General features: G+C 43.0%; 1 protein-coding gene and 1 pseudogene across 1 annotated transcript; both read right to left on the reverse strand.

Moving 5' to 3' along the window:
- Window positions 1–2,540: 2,540 nt before the first annotated feature.
- Window positions 2,541–5,485, reverse strand: LOC118666871 (annotated as a pseudogene).
- An 8,491-nt stretch (window positions 5,486–13,976) lies between these two features.
- LOC118667652 (proteasome subunit alpha type-6-like) lies at window positions 13,977–14,974 on the reverse strand. Its single transcript, XM_036331452.1, has one exon. It carries the CDS (start codon window positions 14,882–14,884, stop codon window positions 14,144–14,146), a length of 741 nt encoding a protein of 246 aa, XP_036187345.1. The 5' UTR covers window positions 14,885–14,974; the 3' UTR covers window positions 13,977–14,143.
- Window positions 14,975–16,951: the final 1,977 nt, after the last annotated feature.

The following is a 16,951-nucleotide window of genomic DNA, read 5'->3' on the forward strand; positions in this document are numbered from 1 at the left end:
TGCACTTCCTATCAAAACCCCTGCCAGATTTTTATAGACATACATAAGCCTTATTCTAAAATTTATATGAAAAGGCAAAGGTACTAGAATAGCCATTTCAATTCTGAAAAGAAGAACAAAGTTGGAGGATTCATATTACCTGATTTCGACACTTACTATAAAGCTACAGTAATGAACACAGAGGGACACACACACACAAAAAATAGACACATCAATCGGAACAGAATAGAGAGCTTAGGAATAGACCCACAAAAATATAGTCATTTTTTTTTACACAGATACAAAGACCATTCAACGGAGAGATTATAGTCTTCTCAACAAGTGATGCTAAACATCCGAAGTCCATAAACAACCACTCAAACCTAACCCAAAAATCAATTCAAAATGGATTATAACCTAAATGTAAAATGCAGGAACTATAAAATTTCTAAAAGAAAGCATAAGGGAAAATCTGCATGATTTTGGGTTTGGTGCTGAGTTGTTTTGTTTTTATTTGAGGAAGTTTATTGTTACATTTTTGAGATAATAGATGAGTTGAACAAAGTTGAACTACCTCCTGCTTTGTTCTACCTCCTGCTTCTCCAACATCTCAATATAAAAGATAACAATCAAGGGTAACAGTGAAATTAAGATAAAAAATTACAAAAGCTGAAGGTTTTAGAGACAAAAATGACTACGGTCTAAGTGTAGAAAAGTTTAAATGGTTTAGTTCAGCATTGCAAATAGTTATCTTCTTCTCTGCTTATGATGAATCCCAGAATTAGATCAGCTTCTTTGATACCTTCCTCCTGGCCCTGGAACCCCCATGCTCAGCGAAAACCCCACAGGGGTGGTGGCTGAGCTGACGGGGTCTCGGCCTTTGGGCCATCCCACTTTGCATTCTGGTCAGCCCAAAGCAGTCACAGTCCCTCATACTTACATGAAAGTGAATGAGCTAATGGATCAACCTGATTAAAGGCAAAGAACTCAGACATGGTGTGCAGCCAGGATGCAGCAGCCTCACCTGAGCCACGTTTCCAAGTCAGTAACTACCTGAATACTGACACACCTATGAGACCCAACGCAGTGACTGGCAGGGAGCGCCCCCACTCATCAAAGACAAGCGTGACCTCAGAGTCGCCCCTCCAGAGCTGCCCAGCGCTCCTTCCCTCTAAGCTTTGTGTAGGAACTAATACTGGGTCATTGCCTCTCAGCTTAAGAAGAGCCACAGGAAGCTGTACAAAATCAGCAACTTCTTTCTAACCAAAATAAGAGCTGAGCCCTGGTGGCCTGCGCACCTGAGGGTCTCAGGTTTGATTCCTGGTCCAAGGGCAGGTACCTGGATTGCAGGTCCAATCCCGCCTCCTACTGGAGGTGTGTGGAGGCAACCAAACGATGTGTCACGTCAATGTTTCTCACTGGCCCGTTCCAATCTCTCTAAAAAATCAATGAAAAATATCTTCATTGCTTGGGTGAGAGAAAAAAAAAAGCTGAAACCTCAGTGAACACTGCCACACAGCCTCGATCACCAAGAGGGAAAAAATTTCATGTTGTCTCCTCATTAAAAACACAGTGGTAACAAGGGTAACTCAGAAGCAGCTTTTCCCTCTTTTCTTCTGTTCTGGGTCAGCCTCTGCCACACGATTCAGGTTTATCTGGCCTCTGACATGGAGCCAAGAGGGGTGCAAAGTGACACAGGAGGGGAACCGTGTGGCCTGACACAGGACCCTACATTGTATGATTAAACCTCAATGAATTCTGGTGCCAGCTACAGAGGAAGCTTTTTCTTCTTTTCTTTCAAATGCCAGGAAAGTCCTAACCACCAAGACAGACTTTGCAGTGGAATGAAATGTACTTTTACATAGTGGCATCTGGCAGGTAGGTGGACTGTGACTGGGTGCCACTGAACGGCCCTGTCACACCCACAGTTCCCGAACTCCCCTAGCTGGGAGCCACCACAGACAGTGTGCGTGTGTCGTGTGAACGTTCTAGAGGCAGGAGCCCTGGACAAGACCCTGGATGGAGAGGAGGGCTGAGAACGGGATCAGCTGTGAGAGGCACTGGGATTGTGGTCGTCTGCAGGGACTCAGATCGTGCAGGGTCGGGGCTTCCTGAAGGTCAGTGCCACCAGTGAACCAAGCAGCTGTGCTTCCAGAAGCCGAAGGACAGAAAACCTTCTACTGCTTCCATGCAGCCAACTGCAGGTACAAGAAGTTGGTGAAAGAGGAACAGTCACCTTCAAGGCCAGTTTGTCTTTACCAGTGGGTGCGGGACAGAAGGGTGGTACGGAGTACTAAGTATCAATGTGCGCTGTGCAGTGGGAGAGGGACATGCCCTATTCAGCGGTGACACTGTGTCAGAGCTGCAATGGCTACTCGCTAGTACAGATTCCCGCCAGAATAATCTAGAGCCTCAGTAGTGTACCATCCCCAGGATTCCGTAGCTCATCAAAACCCCCAAGTCCTCAGCCTGGGCTCCGCCATGCTCCCGCCACCCATTCAGATGCTGGCCATGCACACGGAAAGCCGCCCAGGACAAGGTGGGCGGCGTGGAGTTGGTTCTCACTGCAGCATGATGTCCTTGAGGATCTCCTTCAAGATCGTGTTCGTGACCGCGTGGAACATGAAGCAGACTCTCCATCGATGGCAGTAGTGGAACAGCGGGCGTGCTGCGGTTCCTGCCAGCGGCAGAAGCACTGCACCAGGTAGCGCTCCAGGTCCTCCAACTGGTGGGGGTCACCCCGGAAGTCGAGGAAGTGCTTGACGATACTGACACTCCTCATCTTCTCCACCAGCAGGCCTGTCTTATTGAGGAACACGATAATGGAATGTTGAAGAAGAGCTTGTTGTTGATAATGGTCTCGAAGATGCTCTCGAACTCTACCAGCCAGTTGGTTGGCCAGTCCTCCATGAGCCCTTGGTCGCACTCACTCGAGGACATCATAAACAGGATTGAAGTGATCCCATCAAAGCACTGGAACCACTTCTGGCGTTGGGACCGCTGGCTGTCCACATCCACCATCTTAAAAGGGATTTTCTTTTTTTTTAAAAAAATATTTTATAGACTTTTTTACAGAGAGGGAGGGAGAGGGATAGAGAGTTAGAAGAAACATCGATGAGAGAGAAACATCGATCAGCTGCCTCCTGCACACCTCCCACTGGGGATGTGCCCGCAACCAAGGTACATGCCCTTGACCAGAATCGAACCTGGGACCTTTCAGTCTGCAGGCTGATTCTCTATCCACTGAGCCAAACCGGCCAGGGCGGGATTTTCTTTTTTTTTAAAAAATATATATTTTTAAAATATATTTTATTGATTTTTTACAGAGAGGGAGGGAGAGGGATAGAGAGTTAGAAACGTCGATGAGAGAGAGAAACATGGATCAGTTGCCTCCTGCACACCCCTACTGGGGATGTGCCCACAACCAAGGTACATGCCCTTGACCGGAATCGAACCTGGGACCTTCCAGTCCGCAGGCCGACGCTCTATCCAGTGAGCCAAACCGGTTACGGCTAAAATATATTTTTATTAATTTCAGAGAGGAAAGGAGAGGAAGAGAAACATAAATGATAAGAGAGAATCATTGACTGGTTGCCTCCTGCACACCTCTGATTGGGGATGAACCTGCAACCCAGGCATGTGCCCTGACCTCCTGGTTCATAGGTGGACACTCAATCACTGAGCCAGGCTAGCTGGGCTTAAAATAGATTTTCTTTAAATATATTTTTATTGATTTCAGAGAGGAAGGGAGAGGGAGAGAGAGAGAGAGAGAGACATCAATGATGAGAGAGAATCATTGATCAGCTGCTTCCTGCATGCTCCCACTGGGGATTGAGCCCACAACCCGGGCATGTGCCCTTGACCAGAATTGAACCCTTCAGTCCGCAGGCCCATGCTCTGTCCACCAAGCCAAACAGGCTAGCGCAAAAGGGATTTTCTTAATAACAAAGTCATGCTCCACAATGCCCTTGGTGGCTTCCCTCGCCAGCAGGATGTCTTCTTGCTTACTAGGAAAGTAGTTCAGCTGTCAGATCTGGTCCAAATTGTCCAGGTCCAGGAAGTACTTCACTGATTCACACAGGCCTCCTGCGACTGAAGGCCTCCCTGATGTCCAAGTGCCCCGAAGGGTGCTCAGGGTAGACACGTACAGCCGGAAGGCAGCCGCCTCTATGGACAGCCCGGCTTTGTTCTCGAAGGCCATGAGGAACATGCCAAGCGTTTTGTTCTCAAATGCTGCCATGGACTGTCCCCCCGCATCCACAAGGACCTTTGAGCCCTTAATGGGCTCGAAGATGGTGCCTTATTCTTTGAGCTGGACTTGCAGCTCCTGCCAGTGCCCAGCAGCAGGATCCTGACAAGGGGATGCAAGATGGGCGATGTCCAGGCTGCGCCTCCGCCAACCTTGGCAGGCAGCAGACAGCGGCTGAGGCCTGCACCAGGCCGGACACGGCCGCTCAGACCATGGACCCCGCTGCAGGCAAGACTAGCCCCGTGTGGCAGCTGGGCACTCTCTCCGGCCAAGGCCGCCACCAGAGGCCCAATGGTGATGAGTTTTTAAGTACAATACCAAAAGCAAAATTCATAAAAGAAAAAATTTTAAGTTGGACTTAATTAAAATGAAAAACTTTTGCTATGTGAAGCACTATTAAGAGAATGAAAACATAGACTATGAGAAAATATCTGCAAATCACATAGATGATAAAATGTATCTAGCACGTACAAAGAAATTTTAAATCTGAACAGTTAAAAAAGCACACAAAACCCAATTTTTAAAAATGGGCAAAATGAGAGAGGGAGAGAATGAGGAGTGGGGATGAAAGTGAAAGCAGGAGCAAAGGCTGACAGGAAGCATGGATTATAGGCTAGAGAGAAAATGATCTGACATTCCCAAGAAGCCTACGACTCCTTTTCCTGCTTAAATATTAGTAAATTATAGATACTAGATATCCATATATTGTATTTTTAAGAAAAATAAAAAGGTTATAAGTGCATGTAAAAGTGTGGTTGCTGTAGTTTTCTTTTTCTTGTAGAAAAGAAATTGGTATTAATTTGAATATTTTTGAGTAAGAAATGCCTGAAAAAATTATAGCATATATTTCTCATGGTGGATAAACCAGTTATGTTTTTAACATATTAGACCATTTTTAGAGCCATTAAACTATTTTGTCTAGTACTACAGTGATGGAATGATGTTATTCATTTCTCAAATCCCATGGAACTTTATAGTGCAAAGAATGAACCTTATGTAATATTTTAAAATGCAAATTAAAAAAAACCCAACTAGGTGGATGGGGGGAATCACAACATGGAAGGGACACTATGAAAAAAGAATTTAATTGTATTACAAATGTATGACATAACCTCACTGGAGGGAATAGACAGGAAAGGATCTAAGTAACTTTGGAAATAACTAGAAACTGTAAGACAAAAGGAACTGTACATGAACACCACAGATGGTAATGCTGCTTCCCATGGAGGTACTGGTTAGAAGTTCTGATGCTGCCATCGTATACACTGGGACTGAAAAAATAAGTAAAAGATAGTGAATGGTAGGGGCCAGGTTTCTCACTGCTAGAATGGGAGATGACAGATATATAAGGGGGAAAGTCTAGAATGAACCACGGTAGTTCTGAATTAGTGTCTAAGTCATCAGTGGGAATTCCAGTTTAGCTTAATATAGAAACTGATGAGTAAAAGGAGAAATAATACAGATATGTATGTATACAAAGGTTAATATGCACACATTTATTTCCTAGCTCTGGTCACTGACAGGGTCTAAAAGCAATGACACTCCGGTAACAATGAGCACATCAGAGCAAATCCTGGTTTCTAATATCATTCTCCAACAAAAGGATCCAGAGGATGCTGAAATGGCTGGTTTTAGGGCTGGAACAGAATATGTCAGATGAGCCTAGAGCATCTATCCTGTAGTGCCAGAAAGTAGGGAGGTACGCAAAACACAAACTGCTGGGAGTATGTCAAAGGGATACAGAAGGCAACTGAAAGAGCCCCCGTGGCAAAAAATGGAACACTTTGAGCAACAAAAATAAATAATGCAGTTTTCAGTTATGTCTGGTAACAGAAAACTTTGACATGTTCAATGATAATAAAAGTAGGTAAGCTTTAATATCTTTCCAACTTTAAATCATGTAAAATTGTGTTCTTGTGCAGGTATATTTTTTCAGCATAGGAGGACAGAATATACCAGGAACATAGCTTAAATGGGACAGGCACACTGGAGTGTGTTTACAGGGGAAGAGGCCAAGAGAGGTAGGGACTCACATGAACAACAGCTCAATCCTATCTAATAAAGACAGAATATGCAAATTGACCATCACTTCACAACAAAGATGGCGGCGCCCACAGCCAATAAGGAGAGAATATGCAAACTGACGTGACAAAGATGGCAGCGGCCTGGTTGGGACGCTGTGTCATCACCATGGCAGGCGTTCCACCCTGCCCTGGCCGCTCCAGGCCTCTGGGCAGCACGCGAAGGCGGAAGGCAGCTCCAGGTCGGAGCGAAGGCAGTGCTGGCAGCCTTCGTGCATTGGGCCTCTAGTTCAATATAATAAATATGCGAGCCCCTACTAGGTACCAAGAACTATGAGAGGTATGGGAGGATACAAGGACAAATAAAATAGTCCCTGACCTTTAAAAGGCAACTGTCTGGTAGAAAGAATGAAAGCATACACCAAGGGAGCAATGAATCCAAATATTTAAAGGATTGTCGTGTGGAAAAGAATCAGAGGTGTTCAGCATGCCCTGAGGGACAGGCTTAGGAATGAAGGGTAGACAGAGTAACAGGCTGACTTGGGCTCTATGTCTGGCACAAAATTAGTGATTAATGTATGTTAAGATCTCTTCCCCAAATGCCCAATAAAACAGGATTCACTCTGCTGCAAACAATAAACTCTACCATTTATGTGACAAAAAAGGTATTACTTCCTTACTGTGTTGTAATAATCACCTAGAAAAATTCTAGGTTTTTTAAAGTATAAAATTTAAAAGTCTAAAATTTAATATAAAGGAAAATATTTCAATTTTGTTTCCATCTTCACAATGTGAAAATTTTTAGTTTGACTTGTCTATCAAGAAGGTCTATCACTGCCCAGCCCCTGTTGCTCAGTAGTTGAACACAGACCTATGAACCAGGAGGTCACGGTTCAATTCCAGGTCAGGGCACATGCCTGGGTTGCAGGTTCGATCCCCAGTGTGGGCGTGCAGAAGGGAGCCAATGAATGATTCTCTCTCATCATTGATGTTCCTATCTCTCTCTCCCTCTCCCTTCCTCTCTGAAATCAATAAAAAAAAAAATATTTTTTAAAAAAGGTCTACCACTGATCTAAGTAATAATCAATTACAAAACAAAACCCTGGAACATACAAGCTAAAAGCATAATTATTCTACGATTTCTTCATCACAATTTAGACCATTAAGAGCATTCACAATTTACAAATCCACAATGCATGTTAGAAATATCTAATCATTTGCATTAGATGGAAGAGAAGAAACTTATCTAAATGAGAATACTTTTCCCATGTGCACCAGGAAACACACACAACTAATCAAAGAGAGAAGAAAACCTCTCCTGTGGTCCTGCTTCTCATCTCTGTTCTCAATAAGCTTTTGCTCAAAGGAAAGAAAACATAGAACTAGAGTCAGCTAATTGTGTAAAGCCTTTTACTGATAAAATTAGGCAGGCTAAGTTAGATGCATGCTCGGTCCTTTGCAAAACAGGCTAAAAGAATAGAGGAAATGTGGAGATTAGTTAGCACTGGGGCTGAGAAAATGAACTCAGCTATCCTATATAATAAAAAATGAATATACAAATTGACCCAACGGTGGAACAACCGGTCACTATGATGCGCACTGACCACCAGGGGGCAGACGCTCAATGCGGGAGCTTCTCCCTGGTAGTCAGTGCACTCCCACAGGGGGAGTGCCGCTCAGCCAGAAGCCGGGCTCATGGCTGGGGAGTACAGTGGCAGTGGCGGGAGCCTTCCTGCCTCCGTGCAGCACTAATGAGCAGTGAGCAGGTGGGCGGTAAGGAGTGAGGGGGCCCAGACTGTGAGAGGGATGTCCGGCAGTCGGACACCCCACAAGGGCTCCCAGACTGCGAGAGGGTGCAGGCCAGGCTGAGGGATCCCCCTGAGTGCACAAATTTCATGCAACAGGCCTCTAGTGAGGAAGAAAGGGATAGCAGTCCAACAACAGTGCTCACTAGGACATGGTGAAGGTAAGCCTGTCCGGGTAAGCTGCCAATACGAAGGACAGCGATATAAGGTAGGTTTAAGAAATGAGAGCAATGACGACAGTAAACACTATAAAGTATCCAGGTCAGGATGGTCAGTATCTAGGAAGAACCTGGCCTGCAGAACTCAAGTGGAGGAGCTGGGAAAGACAGACACTGGCATTAGCTGCAGCACATTATTTCAGCAACATATTAGGTTATTAAAAATTGACGTAGAATGGTAAAACATTTCTCTTGAAAGTTAAATACAAAAATTGTGCACACCGTATGTAAAAAATATATACGCACAGAAAAATCATAGACTTGAAAGAGATTGACCAAAATACAGATCATGGGAGTATGATTGACTTTTATTCCTTTACTAGAGGCCCGGTGCACAAATTTTGTGCACTTGGGGGGGGCGTCCTAAGGCCGGCCTATGGTCTCTTGCAGTCTGGGACCCCTTGGAGAATGTCCCCCTGCTGGCTTAGGCCCGCTCCCTGGGGGATCGGGCCCAAGCTGGCAGTCAGACATCCCTCTGGCAGCCCAGCAGCCCTTGGGGGATGTCCACTTGCCAGCGGGGAGCAGGCCTAAGCTGCAGTCGGACATCCTTAGCACTGCTGAGGAGGTGGGAGAGGCTCCCACCACCACCGCTGTACTGGCAGCCGTCATTCTGGCTTGTGGCTGAGCAGAGCTCCCCCTGTGAGAGCGCACTGACCACCAGGGGGAAGCTCCTGCATTGAGCATCTGTCCCCTGGTGGTCAGTGTATGTCATAGTGACCAGTGATTCCCAGTCGTTCTGCTGTTAGGGTCAATTTGCATATTACCCTTTTATTATATAGAATAGAGGCCTGGTGCACGGGTGGGGGCCGGCTGGTTTGCCCTGAAGGGTGTCCTGGATCACGGTGTTGTTCCTGCTGGGGTGCCTGGTTAGCCTGGGTGAGGGGCTGATGGCTGTTTGCAGGCTGCCCAAACCCCCTTCAGGGTGGGGGTCCCCACTGGGGTGCCTGGCCAGCCTTGGAGAGGGGCTGATGGCTGTTTTCAGGCTACCTGCACCCTCTTCAGGGTGGGGGTCCCCACTGGGGTGGCTGGCCAGCCTGGGTGAGGGGCTGATGGCTGTTTTCAGACTGACCAAGCCCCCTGGCGACTGAAGCTCCCAGCCTTTCCTTTTTTTGTTTTGTTTTTTTATTCGCTCCAGCTCCGTGGCAATGGCGACTGGAAGCAGGTATCTGGGGTTTATTTACCTTCTATATTCTTCCATCGCAGGGGCAAGCAAGCCTCCTGCTCGCTCCAGTTCTGTGGCCACGGCCTGCTGAAAGCAGGTATCTGGGATTTATTTACCTTCTATAATTGAAACTTTGTAGCCTTGAGAGGAGTTTAGAGCCAGCCAAGGCAGGCGGGAGATAAGCCTCCTGCTCTCTCCAGCTCTGTGACCACGGCCGACTGAAAGCAGATATCTGGGGTTTATTTACCTTCTATAATGGAAACTTTGTTGCTTTGAGTGTAGCTCAGAGCCGGGCCGCGGCAGGCGGGGAACCTTGGCTTCCTCCATCCCTGGAGCAAGCAAGCCTCCTGCTCGCTCCAGCTCCGTGGCTGCCGGCTGCCATCTTTGTTGGCAGTTAATTTGCATATCTTGCTGATTAGCCAATGGGAGGCATAGCAAAGGTACGGTCAATTACCATGTTTGTCTATTATTAGGTAAGATAATGTTTCTGTATATTCCATTTTTATAGTATTTCTTATTTTGTTTTACTCAGATGACTAAAGCAAACTTTAAAAACTAGTTTATTCATGCCTTTCCCTAAATACATCCAAGGGAAGTCAAAATCTACTGTAGTTTATAAACAGGGTGAATAAGAGTTTGATCTTAAAGTAAGACCAAGCCCATCCATTCATGGAATAGGTTCAAAATTTCGATTGAAATGAAGAGGGCCAAGCCCTCATAGCAGAGCTGGCACTTTATGTGACCATTCTAAATAGAATCCACTATAGATTAAGAGAAAGGCAAATTAGATTAGTAAACTAATGGAATATTAACAATTTGGGGGTCTGGTTTTTTGTTTGTTTTTGCTTATTGGTATTTTCCAAATTTCTATACTCAATGTTTGACTTTAATAGAAATAAAAATGCTATTTTCAAAATATTCTGTAGTTGTACTGGTTACTACCACATATATTTTTAGGTATTTACTTTTGTGGGGGTGGGGAGGTTAGTCCTCACCTGAATACTTTTCCACTGATTTTTAAAGGGAGTGGGAGGGAGGGGGAAGACAGAGAGAGAGAAAATCATCGAAGTGAGAGGGACACATTGTTTGCCACCCACACAGCCCCAACCAGGGCAGTGGATCGAGCCTGAAACAAAGGTACGTGACCTAGACTGGAATCAAACGGGGACCCTTCAGTCCTGGGGCCAACGCTGCATCCACTTGGCCAAACCAGCTAAGGTAGGTATTTACTTTAATGGTACATTTAAAAATATATTCCCGCCACTGTTTTAAATATCTATAATAATAAAAGCATAATATGCTAATTAGACCAGACGTCCTTCCAGAAGATCTTCCGGACAAAGCTGGGGCTGCGAGGGAAGCCCAGGTCCCGGGTGCCACAGGGAAGCTGGTGCTGGCAGTTGGGAGAAGGAAGGCCTACTCTTGCACGAATTTTGTGCATCGGGCCCCTAGTCTAATATAAATTTAATCTGTGTCCTGAGTCATCTATAATAATAAAAGCTTAATATGCTAATTAGACCAGACAACCTTCCGGACGACCTTCTGGACAAAGCCGGGGCTTCAAGGGAAGCCCAGGCCCTGGGTGCCAGAGGAAAGCCAGTGCCAGCAGCCAGGGGAAGGAAGGCCTACTCTTGCACAAATTTCGTGCATTGGGCCTCTAGTTTATATATAATTTCTTATAAACTATCAGGTATTAAGAATAAGGACAAAAATATTGTGTACTTCAAAACAAGAATAATCTAATAGGCAAATGTATTTGCACATTAGTAGCATATATAATAAAATGCTAGAAAGTTTGAGGCAATATATAGAAGGCAAAATGGAGATTAAAAGTTGGGCCATTTTCTTTGGAGCAGAAAAATTTTAAACTTGAATATATCTTACTCAATTCTAAACACAGTTTTCTTCTGTTATTGCCCCCTTCCCTACAATCTGAGAAAGAATCCCAGCATATGTTTTTATTTTCCCTTGTTATTCCAAACTCCACTCTCAATGCTTTGCTTTAAGCAAATAAAATAAAAAATAAAAATGCTGAAGGATTGGCTGAAAAGGTTTGAAAAAAAGAGAACATAAAATGTTAACTATGTATAACTAACTAGATAAACCTTCCTTACAGAGATTCCCCCAAGAAAACCCTCCTGTGGGTTCGGGTGGGTTGGTGGCTAGTAGGGGATTAAGGGGGTAAGAATTCAGGAAGGAAAGGAAAAGTGGGTTTTCTTCACAGGTTTGGGTTTCTGAATTCATACTGCAGAACAATCTTTAGTCACTACTCTAGCAATAAAATAACTGCTTTAAAAGAACTGGAATCATGTGACTGAAAAGCAGAGTACGATCTCATTTTTATAAAAATATAAATAAAATGTGTACACAGACAAAAGATTCAAAGAATATATATCAAAATATTAACAAGGTGTATTTTATTATTTTCTGATTAGCAATATTTGATACTGAATACATATTACCTTTATAAGAAAAAATGTTATTTTAAAAAGACCATATATATTACATGCAAATTTCTTGGAAAACAGTATTGGGAATAGAATAAAATAAAAACAGTCATAGCATTAATTAAACAACTGGTCAATTTAATTCCTAAAACAGATTTCTACAAATGAAAATAATGACATTCTCTAGAACTTTTTTTTACCTAGAGTTGAATTAACCTTCATAAGCTATAAAAGTAACTTATCTTTTTTTCCCCAATACATTTTTTTTGTTTTCAGACAGGAAGGGAGAGGGAGAGACAGAAACATCAATGATGACAGAGAATCAATTATTGGCCACCCTCCCTCCCACGCCCCACACAGGGGATCAAGCCCGCAACCTAGGCACGTGCCCCCAACAGGGAATCAAACTGTGACCTTCAGATTCACAGGCTGATGCTCAACCACTGAACCACTTTGCAAAGGCATAATTCTAAATGAAAAAAGTTTCCATGAGTAGCTAAAATCACATGGTCCTTCTTAAACCTATAAAAATTTGCTATTGAATCTATTAAAATATATCCATTTAATCCATTATAATGCCTGGCACAGAGTAAGTGCTCAAAATTTTTTGATGAAATAAAGTCCTGAGAATATACATATATCTTTCCTTTTGAAGGTTAGATGCCACAATTATTAGATCAAACGTGCTGGAGAAGAAATGGTGAATAGAAATGATGCAGAGACCAAAAGGGCAAGCCTTAGTTTCCCTCAGTAAACTATCTGGGCCTTCTCCTAACTATTTCCCACCTGCAATGGCCAACTCCATGTGCTACAAACACTGCAGCATCCAGAAAAAAAGTCTGATCCAGAGATTGATACTTATTCATACCCACACAGAAAGAACAAAGAGGGGATGTGTTCTTTCACGGCAGCCAGCATGAGGCTAGGTGATCACCTTGCTGTAGAAACTGTCATTCAAAAGGTATTGTCCTGGCAGGCTGCTCAGTGGTTAGAGTGACAATCTAGGCACTGGAGGGTCTAGGGTTCGATTCCCAGGCAAAGGCATGTACCTGGGTTGCAGGTCTGATCCCCGCCCCCAGTGGGGGTGTGGTGGGAGGCAACCAATGGAACTGTCTCTGTCATATCATGTTTCTCCTTTCTCTTTCTCTCTATACCTCCCTCTTCCCTTCCACTCTCTCTAAAAATCAATGGAAAAAATATCCTCACTCTTTGGGTGAGGGTTAAAAATAAAAAGGTTGTGAATTAAAATCATAAGGTTTACCACCAAACAGGACAAATGATAGATTTTTAAATCATGACAAAAAAGTAATGTTCAAATATGTAACTAGATAGCTGGAAAACAATATCAATGAACTGAGAAAATGCTAAAGCCAAATCCCTATTAATATTTTTCAGTTATTTTTTCATGCAAATGTAACTAGTTAGGGAGTTTTGAATCTTCATCATTATAACTAGTCACTTGCAAAATTCAGTTCTTTACAAACCCAAGCTGTTCACTCTGCTGTGATCATTGTTTGATCAACGAGAAAAGTTAAGATATGTAACTTCTGCCCTAATCGGTTTGGCTCTGTGGATAGAGCATTGTCCTGTGGACTGATAGGTCCCAGGTTCTATTCCGGTTAAGGGCGTGTAACTTGGTTGCGGGCACATCCCCAGTGGGGAGTGTGCAGGAGGCAGCTGATGGATGTTTCTCTCTCATCGATGTTTCTAACTCTCTATCCCTTTCCCTTCCTCGCTGTAAAAAATCAATAAAATATATTAAAAAAAAACTAGAAAAAAAAGATATGTAACTTCTAAATTATGTCTAAGGTTATTAGTTGTTCTCTCACGCATTTGTTTTAATGGTCAGTCTACTCATTGTTTGTGTTAAAATTCCCACGGGCTTAAGGATCAATAAATTTTACAGAAATCACTAAGAAAAATATTTTTGGACAAAATTTTCTACCAACCTAGGCACCCATGCTAATTGTTATTAAAGGCAAGAATTTCCAAGAAAAATAAGATTAGAACTTCTAGAAGGTAATCTAAAGGATTATCAAAGTACTGACATTTTATTTATTTATTTATTTATTTATTTATTTATTTATTTATTTATTTTTCTTTTCCAAAAGCACTGTTTTTATTTATATAGAGCCCTAACCACTTCAGTGGCAGGAGTGGGAGAGGTTCCTTTTTCAATCCAAGGGCCTCCGTAATGTTCATCTGTTGTTACCAAACACACAGGCAAGTGGCATAATGGATTTGGTAAACTGACTACAATGTTTAGTCTCTCTCTGCTAGAGCAACAAGATGAGTGTCAATCTCTGCTTCTGTAAGAATCCTGAATTTAGGATTTTCAACTGTAACTACTCCAACTTCTATTTCTGAAGGTTTGAAATCAATTGATAGAACAGTAGACAGGCAGGTAATTGCAGTTTCCACTGTCTGTTCAAATGTCCAATCAAATTTCTTCTTCACTTTTTTTTCAAGAAAGCTGGTTGACTCAGTTTGTTTAACGCCTGCTGCAGTGGCTTTAAACCCACAGTAGTAACCTGCAGGATCACACTTGTACACCTGAGGGCCTTGTTCTTCATCTATACCAATTAAAATCATACAACAACCAAGGGGCCTCATTTCAGCATTCTGTGTGTAGACCTGAGAAATATCAGCAATTCTTTTACACAGCATGTCCACAGGAATCTCATAGCCATACTTGTATTTCCAATTAGCTGCCTCATAGCATGCCCTCTGTACCTGGGATCTGCTGTCAGCTGTCATTTCTGTCATCACACAGCCAATGTTTTCAGTTATCTTGAATAAGTGAGTCACTGTGCTGGAATCCAATAATTTGTCAGATACTTTCTTCTGTGTGACAATTACTGCACAGTCTTTCCCTCTGACAGTTACCGATGTAAGGCCACCCTGGTTAATAGCCTTAAAAGCATATTCTACTTGGTAGAGCCGGCCCTCGGGTGAAAAAATGGTAATGTGGCGGTCAAAGCCTGCGCTGGAACCGCAGGACATGTTGATGCAGCCACTACTTCAAGAACGGTCTCTGGGCCCGGTAGCTCCCTAACCAGGCGTACAAGCCCCTCCCAAAGTACTGACATTTTAATGGAACAAATGGAGACTACATCTCTTGGATCAATTGTAAACAGTATTTCAGACCTTGGAAATCTTTAACTGTGCTAATTAATTTTCCTTATATTCTCCATTTTCTGACATACAAGCTACCTGCACAATCTTCATTAAAACTTAAATTTAAGAGAATTTTCTAACCAACATTTTGTTACAAATGACAGTGTCAGGAACACATTTCCTCACCATGTTAACATTCAGAGACTTTATAATTTTATTATTCAAGCATTTATCACAATCAGTAATTACCTTGTTTTATTTGCTTATAGTCTTTTTCCTAAATAATTTCTGTAAGATTAGGGTGTGTAGCCGAAACCGGTTTGGCTCAGTGGATAGAGCGTCGGCCTGCGGACTGAGAGGTCCCGGGTTCGATTCCGGTCAAGGGCATGTACCTGGGTTGTGGGCATATCCCCAGTAGGAGATGTGCAGGAGGCAGCTGATCGATGATTCTCTCTCATCGATGTTTCTAACTCTCTATCTCTCTCCCTTCCTCTCTGTAAAAAATCAATAAAATATATTAAAAAAAAAAAAAAAAGATTAGGGTGTGTAATGTACCCTGTGAATCACTCAAAGACCGGAAACTATAATTAATCTTTGTAGATAACTAATCTGCTCAATCTAGCTTCTGTAACAAACTGCTTTTTTGCTAACCAGGTTCCTCATTCTTAACCCCGAGATGTAATCAATACCTTTGTGATTTTTGCCTCTATAAATCTGGTGTTGTGAACATCTTATCACTACGAGATTTGGAGAGCAAAATGCCCCCTCGTAGGTAGTCCTGGCTTTGAAATAAATGTGACTCATTAATTCGACTTCTTGAGGCGTCCTTGTGTGATTTGCGGGGTACACTACAACAAGGGATCCTATCTTCTTCACTTGTATACCCTCCACGTCTGACATAGGACCTGGCTCTAACAAGTGTTCATAAGTATTTACTGAATTAACAAGTGGATGATTTTGGCCATAGCAAAATATGATAAAAAGCTAGGCAGTATACCCTTAGATTTCTCAAAAGTATTTTTAAAAGCTGGATCATTATTTTAAGGATTTTTAAAAAATGATTCACACGTATGTTAACATAAAAACCATTGAAACCTGTAAAGAATTTTTGTGAGTTTATTTGAGCCAAACTGTAGACATATGCTGGGAAGCAGAACTTCAACAAATTCACATAATGCTCCAGAGATTGGCGGGTTACATTTGTATTTATACACTGCAATCAAAGGAAAGGGACCTAGGTGGGTTACATGAAATCCATCGGTGATAGACTATAGAGGAGGGAGAAAGCAAAGTGGCCGGGGTAGGGGCGGGGGGGGGGGGACGGGAACCCTTGGGATTGGATAAAATGTAAAATGATAGACACATACTTAGGTGGGTGCAGGAACAATTAACATGATAATGAAGGAATTTGTGGTATCTGTTCTGGAACCCAGCACGTTAGATTATGCCCCCCAAGGGGTCCGGAAAAAGGGAATTTACAAGTTACCCAGACAATTCAAAGGGTATGTTATTATAGATGCAAAAAGACAGATAGGCTCAGTTAAGGTAAATGTTGACCTTGTCAGTGAAGATACCAGCCTAGGAGGTGACTACCCACCATAGCTGCTTTTAGTTAAAGTTTAATTTCAGACCATCCTTTGTGGTTACTTTACGTCTCTGAGTCTGCTATGCAGGCCTCCCCTGAGCCTGTCAGGTTAGCATGTGGCCCCTTTCATCCACACATAGTAGGTCCTAGAAAAAGTTGTATCTTTTTGGAAATGAAAATGACCTTGAATATCACAGCAGGATTGGAACTCACAAAATTGCTCTAAAGAGAGTGAAGAAGAAAGAGAACTAACAGTAGGAAAATAATTGTGCTGCCCTAGCCAGGTTGGTTCAGTAGATAGAGCATCAGCCTGTGGACTGAAGGGTCCCGGGTTCAATTCTGATCAAGGGCACATGCCCAGGTTGCAA

The sequence above is a fragment of the Myotis myotis genome, unplaced genomic scaffold, assembly GCF_014108235.1.
Source record: "Myotis myotis isolate mMyoMyo1 unplaced genomic scaffold, mMyoMyo1.p scaffold_m19_p_12, whole genome shotgun sequence".
Lineage (NCBI taxonomy): Eukaryota > Metazoa > Chordata > Mammalia > Chiroptera > Vespertilionidae > Myotis > Myotis myotis.

What these genes read in the sequence shown, in the direction of transcription:
- LOC118667652 (XM_036331452.1), bottom strand. Translation starts at nt 14,884, where the DNA reads ATGTCCTGCGGTTCCAGCGCAGGCTTTGACCGCCACATTACCATTTTT.